Source organism: Danio rerio, chromosome 17 (genome assembly GCF_049306965.1).
Source record: "Danio rerio strain Tuebingen ecotype United States chromosome 17, GRCz12tu, whole genome shotgun sequence".
Taxonomy (NCBI): Eukaryota; Metazoa; Chordata; class Actinopteri; order Cypriniformes; family Danionidae; genus Danio; species Danio rerio.
This window is the reverse complement of record NC_133192.1, coordinates 10,287,336-10,304,080: the sequence shown is the minus strand read 5'-3', so window position 1 is coordinate 10,304,080 and position 16,745 is coordinate 10,287,336. Positions and strand designations below refer to the sequence as shown.

At 35.9% G+C, this 16,745-nt stretch overlaps 1 protein-coding gene across 8 annotated transcripts in view; it reads right to left on the bottom strand.

Annotated features, from left to right (window-relative positions):
- akap6 (A kinase (PRKA) anchor protein 6) overlaps positions 1 to 16,745 on the bottom strand; it is a 279,219-nt gene that overhangs the window by 115,710 nt on the left and 146,764 nt on the right. For 5 of the 8 annotated variants that reach the window (XM_001919913.8, XM_021467296.2, XM_073928151.1 and 2 more), the window contains one exon: positions 8,248 to 8,381. In XM_001919913.8, the coding sequence (XP_001919948.3) occupies positions 8,248 to 8,381 (134 nt within the window). The remainder of the gene's footprint in view (positions 1 to 8,247; positions 8,382 to 16,745) is intronic. The other 3 variants (XM_021467295.2, XM_073928152.1, XM_073928154.1) reach the window with 1 other exon arrangement.

Sequence of the window (16,745 nt, the reverse complement as noted above, 5' to 3'; positions counted from 1 at the left end):
CAGTGGTGCACTCATACCAGAACATCAACACAGATGCACAAACAAACATATTAGCGCCTGAGCTTTGCTTAGATTTGCACCTCAGCAGGAGGCCCACATGTTTAGAAACATTAGTGGGGAAATTGTTTTGTTGAATTTGCACAGCTTTTGAGCGCTTTGACAGTTCTGTCAAACGAGCAGTGTTTTTTTTTCTTCTTGCTTTTACAAGCGGTCCTGTTGTCCCTGAAGAAGAAAAACTATGAATGAGATTACACAAATAACGATCAAACAGGGGTTGCGAGAGGAAAGTCAACATTTCCGTTTTTATTTCAATTCAGAGCAGACACAAAAGAAACAGGAGCGCTCCATCGAAGGTTCGCGCGTATGAAAATTCAACAAGGATGCTGCAGCAAATTAGCATTTCCAAGCAGGCGCTGATTAAACAAAACGACATCAGGGAGTATGTGAAAATTTGAGCCGTGTTTGTACGCAAGACATTGATCAGAACAAAACGGCAAAGACAGCAAATTAGAAAGAGTCAGACGTGTGCGGCGGAAGTGTGAAGACTCCCTCAGGCACTGCGTTCTTCGACGGATATTAAAACTCAATATGCCGTTTGTGAGTTAAACAGCATCTTTCTGTATTCTTGCATACCGTATTGTTTTTTGCACTCTTTTTTTTCTGCACTAACATAAATCTAAATGCTTGTAAAACAAGCTCTCCGGGCATCCAAACAACATTAACAACGAATAACAAAAAACAAGCGGGAGAGAAAAAAAACTGTAAGATCCATTTAGCAAACGTGCATCATGGGATATTGTTCTGTCAGCATCATTTTCTGCTGCTCGCTTTGGTTCGTGAGCAGAACAATTGTACATCCTTTCCTCTCAAACTCTTTTGAAAACTTGAGCATGCACTTAAGTGAATCTCTAAAATAGGTCACCCCCAAAATAATAAAACAAAGTGTGATAAATGTTTATTTTATGATGAATGAATGAATGAATGAATGAATGAATGAATGAATGAATGAATGAATGAATGAATGACTCATGGTCCTAAACTCCATTTGATTTTTTTTCACACCGTAATCAAAATAATGCACATTTTTTTTCCTACAAAAATCATTACTGTATTACATCTGAAAATGTACTTTATGCATGATTTATGATATTACACACTCTGTTTTTTTTTTTTTTGCTCGTTCAAACTACTTATTAAAAATGAGGTAAAACAACACAATTCTTGAGATTTCATTGGGACAACCTAATTTTTTTAGGTTCATTCCACAAAAGTTAACTTAATCAATTTGTGTTGGGAAAACATGAATATATTATGAGGTACCCAGCATTTTTTACAGTGCATGTTCATTGTGTTATATTAGAATAATTTACTTATTATCGAACCATTTTGTTATATTATAAACATTTTGTCGCGTTATATATATATTTGCTTATTAGTTATTAGTTCCCATGTTAATAAAGCATTATACTAAAATATCATATCATTTTATTATATTATAGATATTTCATTTTTGTGTATTTGTAAAATTATATATCTACATAACCACAGCAATCTAATAATAATAATAATAACAGTTTTATTATTATTATTATTATTATTATTATTATTATTTCAATAATAATAATAATACTAAGAATAAGAATACTAATAATAAAACTATTATTATTATTATTATTATTATTATTTCAATAATAATAATAATAATACTAATAATAATAATAGTTTTATTATTATTATTATTATTATTATTGTTATTATTATTATTATTATTATTATTATTATTATTATTGTTGTTGTTGTTGTTGTTGTTGTTGTTGTTATTATTATTATTATTATTATTATTATTATTATTTATATTATTATCAATATTAATGATAATAATATTAACAATAATAATAATAAAATGTAAAATAATGATGATAAAAATAATAACAATAATAATAATAATAATAATAATAATAATAATAATAATAATAATAATAATAATAATAATAATAATAAAAATAGTCACAACAACAACAACAACTAATAATAATATATTCAAATATTTTATTATTATTATAAAGTTTATTATTATACAGCTTATTATTATTAATCATAATAATACTAATAATACTACTAGTACTAATACTAATACTACTACTACTAATAATAATAATAATAATAATAATAATAATAATAATAATAATAATAATAATAATAATAATAATACAAAACTAAGACAAAAGTCTTTTTTGAAAAAAAAAAGAAATTCTCTCTTGAATGATAATGTTTCTTTCCTATTTGTTTTGTAAAGTGATGCATATTTGAATGTCCCAATGATTTAATTTGATTGGCATTGCTAATTTTAGCAATAAATATAATACAGCATTTTCAAGAATACAACAACGCAGAAGAGAAAACTTGTTTAAGGAAAACACAATGCCTTATTCCCACCTAGTGTTTTTTTTTTTTTTACTCTCAATGTTTCCTCTACAGTTCCTCAGATCTCAGCAGCCCCTCATGCAGTGGTTCTGTCGACAGGAATTAGCCGTTAGCCACTTGAAAGCGTCTCCTCGGGGTCAACACAGCTCTGACACTCCTGTGAGACAGAAATGGATGCCTCTCCCTCTTTCTTTCTTTTCAAATCCGTTTAACGTCAGCGTTGCCCCACACTCAACACCGCTGCACCTTTCTAAAAGGGGGAGGTTTTTCCAATTCATCAGCACTCGCCCTCAGCCGGCTGTATTGACACTCCTCACATCTCATATGAACTGACAGTTTTATAGAAAGAGCTCTTTAATTTATGGTGCTAATCCCTGGCGCCTAATGCAGGGACGTTACATCTCCTTTTTGTTGCGTTCCTCTCCTGTTGAGTGGCTTTTGATTCCTGAATGGCAGGCGTCCCGTGTTTCTATCCGGTGAGAGGGGATGCTGGGAGAGGCATCGAATTGGACAGTGCCTCCCTTAAGACGTGTTTCTCCATGCAAAGGTAAGGGCCAAAGAGTCAAAACAATGAATCCTTGAGCAGGCGGCTTATCATTAAAATTCAAAGGATCATTATGGGTTTTTTTACTGCAAAATAAATCATTACAGCAAGAAGCTTAAAAGGATTAAAACGATGTTTGATTCAAAGCCAAAGCTAAAAAAAGAGTGCAGTCCGGACTCTATGTTTGGTACTTTTAGAGACAGTGAGGATAGAGGACTAATGGTCCACAAATAAAATGATTAGTCATTTTGAGAATGTAATCAGATGAGGATTTGGAGAGTATAAGATTAAAGAAAGGTTACAATTTCAAGGGCTCCATTCATTCATTCATTTTTTTAGCTTAGTCCCTTTATTAATCTGGGGTCGCCACAGTGGAATGAACCGTCAACTTATCCAGCATATGTTTTACTTCCAGCTGCAACCCAGGGAAACATCCATTCACATTCTTTCACACACATACACTACGGACAACTTATTTACCCAATTCACCTATACCACATGTTTTTTGGACTGTGGGGGAAACCGGAGCACCCGGAGGAAACCCACGTGAAAACTGGGAGAACATGCAAACTCCCCACAGAAACACCAACTGACCCAACCGGGGCTCGAACCAGCGACTTTCTTGCTGTGAGGCGATTGTGCTACCCACTGCGTCACTGTGCTGCCCTTTCTAGTGCTTGAAATGAACCTAATTTATAAAGTATTAATAAAAAATGAAAGGTATTAGTGAAAACAAAACACCCACGGCAAAATATAAATGAATTAAAATGTATTTCAGACTGAATTGATGTAATAAGGCAGAATTGTAATACTTGAAAGCTCTTAAAGACCCAAAAATGAAAATTCTGTCATTATTTACTCTTCACGTTTGTCAGAAAACTGTTTGGGTTTCTTTATCTGCTGAAGACAAAAGAAAGAAATGTTGAAAACTGAAGATTTCCATTGTATTTGTATTGTTTTTTCCACTATGGCAGTCAATGGCTACAGGTTTCTGACATGCTTCAAAATCTCTTCTTCTGTTCTCAGAAAAGTTGGTGCAGTGGGTAGCGATGTTGCCTCACACCAAGAAGGTCGCTGCTTCGAGCATTGGCTAGGTCAGTTGCCATTTCTGTGTGGAGTTTGCATGTTCTCCCCTTGTTTGCGTGGGTTTCCTCAAGGTGCTCTGGTTTCCCCCACAAGTCCAAAGAAATTTGGTACAGGTGAATTGAATAAGCTAAATTGGCCGTAGTGTATGTGTGTGCATGAGAGTGTATGGGTGTTTCCCAGTGATGAGTTGCAGCTGGAAGAGCATCCACTGCGTAAAACATATGCTGGATAAGTTGGCGGTTCATTCCGCTGTGGCGACCCCAGATTAATAAAGGGACTAAGACGAAAAGATAATGAATGAATGAATGAATGAATGAATGAATGAATGAATGTTTTCGGAAAAAATTTACTCAAAAAGCTCTTAAACCACTTCAAAAAGTGTAAATAGAGAGTAAATCTTGATTATTTTGGGGGTAAACTATGCATTTTCTTAAAGGATTTAAAATGTTTTACCCAACACAAACAACATACGCCATAAAGAAACAAAGCGCATAAAAGACTTGACTTCCAAATAGAATAATCAACACAATTACTGATCATTATGTCATTATTATGTCCACATATACAATGATAAAACACATACACTACCTGACAAACATCTTGTTGCCCATCTAAGTTTTAGACACAACAAATAATAACTTCACTTCTAGTTGATCATTTGGTATTAGAAGTGGCTAATATGAAAGACAAAGGCCTCTTGATTACACTTATATTACAAAAATTAAATTAAATTAAATTTTTAGTGATAGTTGTTGCGCGCGTACTGAAGAGTGGGGGGAGTTGCCGCGCGCGTACTGAATAGCAGCTTGGGGGTGGAGGGGTCGGGGTATTTGAAGGGCACTTTTTATCATTTTGTAAGGGCACTTTCTATCCAAGACTAAAAGGGCATGTGCACTGCGCAGGTTGAGCCCTATGTGTTCACATGCCTGATGGGCAGCACAAATGTCTTAATACCTCAGGCTGTTGATGTTGCCATCAACTCTCTCAAGCCATCATACTGAATGTAATTCCAAACCATGACATTTCCTTCACCAAACTTGACTGATTTCTATGAGAATCTTAAGTCCATGCAGGTTCCAATAGGTCTTTTGCAGTATTTATGATTGAGATGCAGTTCAACAGATGATTCATCAGAAAAATCTAAAAATTCAAGTTATTATTTGATGCTTTTACAATTGGGATTGACGACAATTTTTTGTCAGGTAGTGTATATATATCGTTTAATTAAAAAATACTCTTACAATAGTCATTAAAGGGTCCATTTCAGTCTGTTTTAAAATCTCATCATTGTGGTTTGCATCCAAGTTAAAATCAAGTTGAAACCTTTAGTTTTCTCATACATTCTTAATTCTACTTTTTCTCTGACAATCTCTGTAGGCATAGGCCGGTATAAGATTCTGACGGTATGATAACCTTGGATAAAAATATCATGGTTTGACAGTATTGTGATTACTGCTCAAAAATGTTTTCTTTTTAAATGTCTGGGTAAAAACTAATACTTTTCCCCCTTTAACCACAAAACATTTTATTTTGAGAAGCATTTAAAATACGTTGCAGCAGTAAACATGTCAGGCTGAATAACTCAAATGAATCATTGACTTCTGCTATCCTTATTCGTTTCATAAAACACAAATTTCTTTACAATTTAAAACAGCATCACTGACTATCTTTTCTGCTATAATGGTGTCCTAAAAAATTTAAAAATTAAATAAAAAAATCTTTCTCATACCTTAGGAACGGTAAAACAGAAAATGTTGGCGGTTTTAAAACCTTGACTTTTCCAAACCGCGGTATACCTTGAAAATGGTTATTGTCCCATGCCTAAATCTCTCGGGTTGAAAAGTTCACCAAAGTGACTTTTATCAACTATTTTAGCAGCTTAACGATATATTGACTGCTTTAGCCATAAATTATGGCTTAAAAACTGGGTAATGAGGTGCCAGCACTATTGAATTCCTGTATCATTCAGGTCTTGAGGCTTCCTTAATATTTAATGATTGTACATAACATAGGACTGTAATGATGGCATCAATTTAATCGTAACATTTTGAGCCCAATTAAGTCCAATGATGAAACACTGGAAGAACTAGAAAAACTACCTCAACCTCTTGCAAAAGCACAACAAGCTGGACACACATTTCTCTGGATCTTATGATTGCAATATACAAAATAAACTGCCTAATGAATGCATACAATTAACCAGCTCACTGAAATAAAATTATTCATTTGATTTACTACATTTTTTTAAAGTAAAATGGTTGCAAACAATTTATAAGGGCTGAATTTAAACAAAGAAATTAAATTCAGTAATGTTCAAGTTAATTAGTTTTGTTTTTAATCCAGCCCATATAAATTATTATTGACCCCTTAACTATAAAAAATAATGTAGTAAATCTAGTGAGTAATTGTTTTCAGTGTTGGATGAAATGCTTCTGCAAATAAATGATAACAACTTGACAGTTGTGTTGTAGTAGCTGTAGTTTCAACCAACCCTGTTCCTAAAGGCAACAGTACACATTTTCAACCTCTTTCTAATCAAACACACCAAAATCAACTCATCAGAACATTAGAAGAGACTCCAAAACCTGAAATGACTGGGTCAGATAATGAAGACAAACAAAATATGTACTGTTGGTGAGGCTCCAGGAACAGGGTTGAAAAACACTGATGTAGTGAACAAATAATTACTTTATAATGATGGTTTAAATCTTGCATTCTGTGCATTCTGTAGTCTCATGTGTCAAAAACTCCACTCAGGCCTCTTTAAACCACTCTCGTACTGTATTAGTGGACCCCGTTCAGCTGCTATAACAATGGATGACACCCGGAATAATTTATATAGATTATTTCAGATTGTTAGCAAAAAGTAATCTCTGGCAATTAATCAGCAAAACTGATCAATCTACATCAACCTTAGGTGCTTATTGTTATTCAGAAAGTTTGATTGCATGTTTGCCATGTATTTACTGTCAGCTAAATGTTGGCTTTGTTAATGGAAAAAACGCTTAAATCTTTTTCTCACTTTGTCTGAATGGATTTATTTTCTTTATGTTCATTCCGGGACTACATTGTCTACAAATTGTATAGAGTTGAAGGCACAATTATTAGTCCTCAAGAAACTTTACATTCTCTTTCAAATATTCCCCATGTACATGTGAATGCCCCAGACGAAATACGACAGAAATGTAAACACAGCCTTTTAGAAGCACAGAATAGTGCACTTACTGCATTTAACAAAATGGTAAAGTTTCTAATCTAATTAATACATATTAAACCTCTTTAACTTTATTAAATGTACATCCTGAATCACTGATATGTGTTGGAGTCATTTTTTGTTGGAGTATTTTATTTTCAAGATCTGAGGTGAACTATCTGCTGCTGCTTTCAGTAGTATGACAATAATTGTCATGTAAAATGGAATTCAAGCTAACATTATTAGCATGAGTTGTACACATTGAAGAAACCATTTGTAAAATAAAAATTTCAGGTGTTGGTTAGGACAAAAACTCCAAATATTTCTTATATTGTGTGCTGTTGCTTTTATTTAGAACATGATTTAGATCAGGCTTTAATCAGCCTTTAGGCTCAACAGTCAGGCACACTCCTGTTGATGTTGTCAATCTGGCAACCTGCGCTTGTGTGTGTTTCAAACCTGGCATGCAATACCTAGTTCAACCACAGGGTGTCAAACTTACATTCTGCACCTTGAACTGGGTTAATTAGGTTAACTAGGAAAGTTAGGTTATTTAGGAAAGGCATTGGACAACAGTGGTCTGCACTGTAGCCAATGGAAAAAAAATAGAGAGCTAATAATATATACCTATAATATATATTTTTAAATATTCCAGCCAAATAGTAAGAAAAAAAATATATAGATACACTGTAAAAAATACTGGGTTTTACAATTTGTGTTGGGATAACATAAAGGAATTAAATAAACTTAGTTTTTAAAAATTGAAGTAGATTGAACTTAATATGTTGTTCAATTTAAATAAACTGCAAATGTCATTTTTTTTAGTGAAGGAAATACTGTGAACTCTGCTAAACAGCGCTTGGAAAATATTTGAAACAGAATGAAAATTTCACAGGAGGTCGAACAATTTTGCCCTTAACTACACGTGAGGTTTAGCATAAAAACCTAAATGAGTTTTCAGCTCTCACAAGGTATCGATTAAACACATTTTAAATCATACCTGCTAGTCCTGGACATCAGACTGAAGTCGACACCTCTGCTGCCGGACCACAACTGTTGACTCTGAAGTTTCCCTCTCATCTGATCCAGAATGTCCTTCTGGGCCTCTCGATGGCTCTGCTGGACCTCCACCTGCTGACGCCAAAAAACAAACCCAGAGAAGGAATCGTTATAATTTCAGCGACCCCTTGGAAAACAATTACCACTACGCCATTGATTCAACTTCAAGAACTATTAAAACATAATAAACTTGCGAAACTATTAAACCAATTCAGACTCGTAGCATTTAGCCAAATCAATATGGCAACAATAAAAACTGGCGTGGAGCGAGCAGCGGTGAGCGTCGGTTTTCAGTAGCGATTAGGAAGCACTTGTACAAGCTTTTTTTCAAATCAGATGGAAAAAAATATGTATCTCTCCTCGGTGCTTGAGAAAATTGGCTACATTGGCTTGACGGAGATCAGTTATTGTGCAAAATGCGAGCCGATGAATGAGCGAGCCAATAAAAAGCTCCAACAGACGGCTTTGATTTTTTGCTCATTTCTCAACACTTTATGAAGAGCGTTCTCGCCCGCCGCCTGCTCGGCAGATGCCTCCAGAAAGGTCAGACGATTCCATGAATGCAAACTGCTCCTCAATCAAAGCTACCCTTGATAATAAACAAGAAAATCAACAGAAAGATGTGTCGCTTTTTCATTCCATTTATTGGGCGGGCATCAAACGCCGGGGCTCGGGTGCGCTTTGCTCATTTGGGAGGAATGAAATGAACCTAACTAGGAGCTGTGGAAAATTAGCGGCACGAGCGCGCAGACTTCTCCTCTCCCTCCTCGGAGGAATTTGCTTTCATTTGCCTTCATTTTTGATTCACTCGGCTGGCTCGCCGATGCCATGTCAGGATCCTAATTACTCGATCCCACCGGAGAAGCTTACACACACAATAATAAACCGATGCCCACCTCCGACAAAAGCAATTTCTGCCAGCCACCTTGAGTCTAAGGACGGTTCGGCCCAGCACGCCACTTCGGTTTTGGAGTCGAGGACATTGTCGTGATGGAGATTCGCCTCTCCTGTGGCTTGTGGCTAAGATGCATTTGCATTGATCTCTCCCCCCATTGCAAAACCCACCAGAATTACCCATCTGTATTAAAAAACGCCGAGCTGGAATGTATTAGAAATCTATAAATGTATACGTCTGAGCTGCTGGAAGATGCGGCTCCCATGGGTGAACATGAAAAAAAAAAAGTCAATATCATGCACATAAACCTACATTCATCAGACAGGAGAAATCGGGCTATTGATGAGCGTTTGCCATAATGTACGCAGAGCCCGTTCCCACAATGCAATGCAATCAGTGTCTGAGATAAAGGTTAAGCTTTCATAATCTCAAGGCAGACAATGTCAACCGAAGAAAAAACACGTGTAAGCCTCTGACTTAAAAGCGAAGCATTGCTTAATTAATTTTCCTATGGCATGTCGCCCGTGTGCTAACAGCCGCATCTGTATAACCTCCGTACACGCTATAGTTAGGCTGGATTTCTTACGTTTACGCAGGCAGAAGGGATTTGCATGAGAATCTTACGTATTCTTATTTCAAATAGAATCATTCAAAAACCTCTCATGTCGTCGTCTCTCTCTCTCTCTTGTGCCGTCAAAATAGGTCTTGCTTTAAACTGCTAATATGGCAGGAATCAATGTGAATTCAATCATCTGATGAACGCTTACTTCTGTCCCTCGAGTGAAACCGAGGCTCAGATGTCAGTAAAATCTGCTGAATCGAGTCATTTTGGGCCCTTTTGTTTACACGCCTCTGTCAGCTTCACATCTTCAGAGACGCAACGTGTGTTTTTACTGTCAATCACGAGCTGAAAGTAAGGCCATCATCACTCTCTGTAACATGACAGACTGTTTTCACCACACATTATCAACAGATGTATACGCAAACTGAACATCTATAGGAGTCGCAAGTATTTAATTACTAATTCAAGGGTTTACCTGCTATTCTTTTATATTGACTTACAATTATTCCAGTGAAATATAATCCAGTGAGTGAAATATTTTTTTGAGTTTTTCAGTGTAAAGGATGTTGCCTAAAGATTGCTGAGAGAGAAAATCCAGTTTAACTAATAAGGATAACATATATAAAAAAAATATATAATAATTGTAAGACGCTTTGGACAAAAGTTACTAACTCACAAGAGTGGTCTAGCAAATTCAGGTGTTGTTTTGTATCAATGTAGTACAACCCTAATATAACTACACTTTAAACAAAAGTTGCAGATTATTACACGTCAGCAGAGACGAAAGTAGCAAGCGGGTGGTTCAAAAGTACAACAATATTTTCTAGATTTACTGGTTTAATCTTGTTTATTTGAAATATATCTGACTATGACCTTGTTAATGTTCACTGCAAACATATTCATGTCATTTAAACAGCACAACTGTTTTCAACATTGATAATAAAAGGAAATACTCCTGAAGCATCAAATCAGCAAATGATGTCTGAAGCATTGAACCTGTCACTATCACCAGCGATCCAGGCTCATATATCGCTGGGAATCATTCACTTTCACTCAGGACTACAAATCTGTCATGAGCCAACTTGTATTGCGAAGGAGGAAAGCAAGATAAGGATCCAAACGCAGCATTAAACAAATATTAAATAATACACTTAATGAAAACAAAACTAGGGAACACACGGCTATCATGGAAGTAATGAAAATACAACAGACAACGGGAGGGGAAAAAAACGGATATACATAGTCCTAGTCATCAATGGGGATGAACCACAGCTGTGTGTGTGTGTGATCACGGAATAACAGAAACTGGCGTGTGTGTGTGTGTGTGTGTGTGTGTGTGTGTGTGTGTGTGTGTGTTTGTGTTTGTGTGTTTGTGTGTGTGTGTGTGTGTGTGTGTGTGTGTGTTAGTGGTGCTTGACAATAAGTTGGCCATGTGACGGTGTATTTTGTAGTTCATTAGCGATCCATTGCAGTTCAATAGTCTCTGGATAACTGTTAATTATAACAGAACCGAAACTTGAAATCACAATTTAAACTGAATTCAAATTGAAAAAAAGTAAATTGATTTACAACTACACGATTTTACTGTTTTTACTAGGGCTGAGCAAACCAAAAAAAAACAGAGAATATTTTGTTTATGACTATACATATTCTGTGCACTTGAAGTTCTCTTATCATTTACATACACCTCAAATAAACAGAGAATATAGGCCTTTAGCTCTTCATTTCTTTTCATTCATTCACCATTCATAAGCTACTCTTGGTTTTAATAGGGGCAACATAGAGGCGCAGTGGGCAGTACGATCACCTCACAGCAAGAAGGTCGCTGGTTCGAGCCCTGGCTGGTTTAGTTGGCATTTCTGTGTGGAGTTTGCATGTTCTCCCCGTGGTGGCGTGGGTTTTCTCCGGGTGGTCCAGTTTCCCCCACAGTCCGAGGACATGCGATGAATTGATTAAATTAAATCGGCTGTATAGTGTATGAGTGTGTATGAATGTTTCCCAGTACTGGGTTGCAGCTGGAAGGGCATCCGCTGTGTAAAACATATGCTAGATAAGTTGGTGGTTCATTCCTCTGTGGCGACCCCTGATTAAATAAAGGGGCTAAGCCGAAAACGAATGAATAAATGAATATGGTTTTAATTACACCAAATCAGCAATCAAGAATCTAATCAACAACCAAACTGAATCAATTGAGAGCTTCTAAGTCCGAATCAAATAAATAGCGACATCTGAATTGATACCCAGGGATATTTTTTTACTGTATTTTAGAATAAATAAACGTTTATGTTGTGTATTTTGTATCTATCAACATGCTAAGTGATGGGAAGAAATGTGCACATTAAAACGAATGAAACAATAGCAAATCTTTGCACTTCTGATTAATATTTGAGTGCTTGGTCATCTGTAAAAGTGGTTGCCAAATATTCCAAGGCACTGCCAGTGTGTGCTAATTGGTTGTTTACTGGTAGAAGTCCTACAAGCATGATGGTTAATCATCCAACTACCAATACAAATCAAAGTACCACACTCACCTGAAGCAACATGCGCAGCCTGATTTGAGACACTAAATACAAGCAGCAAAACAAAACCACTACAAATCCTACTTTTTTTGTATTTCACTAAAGGGAACTACTAATAAGAACACAAAAAAGTCAATAACAGTAAAGTATTAAAGGCCCGTCAGGCAAAGCATGAACAGAACAGACTAATTTGCCTTCGTAAGTCTACAGATTTTGCTTAAAAAACATGCAGTGGAGGAAAACAATCACAGACATGATCGGATCGTCCTTGAGGTTTGAGGCACATGTGGTTCACATCCAACAGGAGGACGAAATTCATCGGGATCAAATATAATCCAAACAGAATTGAATGACATTCATCTGTTGCTTCATTGTTTCAAAACAGAGAAAGAGAGAGAGAGAGAGAGAGAGAGAGAGAGAGAGAGAGAGAGAGAGAGAGATGGAGAGAGAGAGAGAAAGAGAGAGAGAGAGATGGGAAAAGGAATCATGTGTCAGGAGGACAGAGAGTCATTGAAAGCAGCTGAGAATGATACACTAAATAGAGAAAAATGTGACTAGAAAAACAGCTCTTATTTTATTATTTAGTTAAGACTCTTGAAATTATAACACGTAAATACAAACTATTACATATCTGATCAGATGCAACTGCAGTGCACAATAGTCAGGTTGAGGAAGTACTTTGTTTATTTACTTCATTGTTAATGTGAAAGAAAATGTAGGCTTTTAAAGAAACAGTTTAAACAAAACCATTCATTCATTTTCCTTTGGCTTAGTTTCTATTTTAGAGGTCGCCACTGAGGAATGACCCACCAACTATGTTGCTTTTAAGTATGTACTGTATTTATGCAGGCAGCATGGTGGCTCAGTGGTTAGCACTGCTGCCTCACAGCAAAAATGTCGCTTGTTCGAGTCCTGGCTGAGCCAGTTGATTTTACTGTGTGGAGCTTGCATGTTCTCCCTATGTTGGCATGGGTTTTCTCCAGGTGCTCAGTGTCGCTGGGGCACTTCTGATCATTTTGGAAGGGCACTTTCAATCCCAGACTAAAAAGGGCATGTGCACTGCAGAGGTTGAGCCCTATGTGTGCACGTGCCTGTTTGCATTATACAATCACTATTTTATAAATTGTTTATGTAATGTGAAATGCTTGGGCAGGGGGTTAAATTGCACTTATTTTGTTACCATAAAAAAACAATTTACATGTGCATTTTATTGTGAAAATTGTGTTCTCCATCTTTAACTCCACACATTTTAAAATTCTTCAATATTCCTCACATTTTTATAAAATAAGAAATTTTATAATATAAGAGTTCCCACTTTAAATTAAGCTCTTAAAAATGTGTACATCTTGAACAACTTCACCCTCTATTCTTTCCTTTCTTGTTAGGAAAATAGCCAATCTTGCTTTTCCAACAACAAAAATTTATTATTTGCTCTTTTTTGTGAACTAAAATTTTATGAAACCAACTTTAAAGAGGAGCTATTTCGCAAAAACCACTTTAATAAGGGGTTTGAGCACAGTTGTGTGGCAAAAGTGTGTTAATATAGCCAGCCTCTAATTGTTAAAAATAATTCATTCTATATTTTATAATCACACTTGATAAAACAGTCTGCAGAAACACTTTGATTGACATTCTCTCTTTGTATGTGTCATCAGAGGGAGAAAGCCCCGCCCATTAGTGTTGAGCTTACCCTCATTAGCATAGGATGTTGAATCTGCCAAAATGCTAACACACAGGCATTTGTAGCTCCGCCCTCTTTTGAAAAGAGCACAACCTCATTTTAATTTAAAGCGGCAGTCTGGCACAATTAGGATAAAAGCCTAAAAGGGGCAGTTTCAAAGAGTTATAAAACATTATGTATGATATTTTGAGCTGAAAATTCACATACACACTCCAGAGACAGATTTAACATCTTGTAAAAAGGGGCATAATAGGTCCCCTTCAAAATATAACCTTAAAAATCTTCAAACATAAAACTAAGCATCAGAAAAAGTCTTTAGGCCTTTTACAATGAACAAAAAGAGAGAAAGAGAGTGAGAATGTGTTTGTGTGTGTGTGTGTGTGTGTGTATGTGAGAGAGAGAGAGAGAGAGAGAGAGAGACTAATCATGTGGCAGCAGGACAGATTCTCATTGAAAGCATCTGGGAACGCTATAAACTAACGAAGAGAAAAAAATGTGACTCTAGCGTGCAGTAGGTGAACTGCTGGACAGGAGCCAATGGATACCTCCTAAATTCAACATTTAAGCTATGTGACAAAACACAGGGGTCGCGCGCTTCTTTATCGTCTGCTCTGAATGCGAAAAGCGTTGCGGCGAGATTGAAAACGGTGGGAAGTCTCCTGCCACCGCGGCCCCCCCAGCGACCGGTGTTCAAAACAGCCAGAACATACATCGGCCTGTTTGAAATGTCTCCCATCAGGTTCATCCTGATGTTCAGAGGCGAGCGGCGCGCGCAGGCATGCCTGGAAAATAAATTCAGACGCCAGTTGTGTGGGGTCGAGGCGGCCGCTCTAAACGGCAGAGGTTTCTATCAAAAGCAGCTCATAAATTTACAAACACACCAGCAAAAAAAAAAAAAAAAAGAAGAAAACCAAATTCCCCAATTGTCACTTAAGAGGCTGCATATATTAAATGACAATTGGGGAATTCTGGTTTTTGATTGTCAGGAAAAGCACTCAGCAATCTTTGTTTTTTTTTTTTTTTAAAGCTGTCTAATAGATGTCTAATAGATGTCTAACATAGTCATCTTGGCTAAAACGAGACTAAATTTGGGCTGTTGGTGAAAATCTAAGAATAGGGCAAAACTACACTATTCATCAAATAAACAGAAATGAATGACTACTCATATAAAGTCTATTTAATCTGTGTATTTGACGTCTAGTTTTGGAATATTACAAATAAAAAATAAAATCAAATAAATAAATAAATAAAAAAACAATTTTGATTTATTGGATTTACAAAATTTTAAAAGGTAAACTGTTGCAAACAATTTATATGGGCTGAATTTAAACATGAAGTTTAGCATTACTAAATTTAAAGTATTTGTTTAAATTCAGCCCATTTAAAATGTTTGCAACTACTTACCTTACAGAAAATAAGTAAATCCAATTAATCTTTTTTTGTTTTCATTCTACATTGAAAAAAAAAAAATACCAGTTGGATTTACAATTTTTTAAAGGTAACTGGTTGAAAACAAATTATATAGGCTGAATTTAAACAAACAAAATAAGTAAAAAAAACTAAATTTTGCCCTTCCAGCCACAACCCATCTCTGGGAAACATCCACACACACATTCACACACACACACACACACTCATACACTACGGACAATTTTGCCAACCCAATTCACCTGTACCGCATGTCTTTGGACTGTGGGGGAAACCGGAGCACCCGGAGAAAACATGCAAACTCTACACAGAAACGCCAACTGAGCTGAGATTTGAACCAGCGACCTTCTTGCTGTGAGGCGACAGCACTACCTACTGTGCCACTGCCTCGCCTTTGCCACAACTTACCTTAAATATTTTTTTCCTTATAGTGTTTTCTGGGTGGAAAAAGAAGGTGCTGCTTTTGCTGATGACTGGGCTTTTTTTCCCTATGTGGTCATGTCAATTCGTGAAAAAGTTATTGGATATTTAGGGAGGGGGGGGGGGGGGGGGGCAAATTCTGTAGTTGTCATTAAAAAGGAAGTACACAAAAAAAAAATTAAGATTTTGGATTTAGTAAAAAAAAGTTTAAGGTAACTTGTAGCAAACAATTTATATTTTATATTTATATTTATAGATATATAGATTTATTTATTGTTTGTTTAAAAACTTACAAAAACTTTGTTGCAAAAACGTACCTATAAAAATTCATGCAATGCATCCGTTTTTTTTTTTTGAGTGCATTTCCTTCTAGTGTTTTCAGGTAGGTGCTGCTTTTCCTGATGACTGGCTTTTTGTTTTTTCTACATCATCGTCTAAATCTATTTTATTGGAAATTAAAAGAAAACCAAATTCTACAATTGTCATTGAAGGGCCTGTACACTGAAACAAAATGATTCAATGGATTTACTAAATTTTTTTTTGCGTTAAGTGGTTGCAAACAATTTATATGGGCTGAATTTAAACAAACAAATTAGGTTGTACATTACTAAATTTAATTTATTTGTTTAATTCACCCCGTATAAATCGTTTGCAACCATTTACCTTAAAAAAAAAAGAGTAAATCCAATGAATAAATTATTTTTCAGTGTTTTCAGGAACTTGCTGCTTTCCTGAAGACTGGCTTTTTTTTTCCCAACGTCGTCGTCTCAATCCATGGAAAAGTTACGAGGGGAGATTATTTTTGAGGAGCGCAGGCCTCTGAGGAGCTGTAGAAGGCATGAAACTCATTTGGAAACTATTACTTTCAAATCACTAGTCATAAAGGCTGGATTTAATGTGCGGTGGGGTCTTCCAACATGAATCATGCAACTTT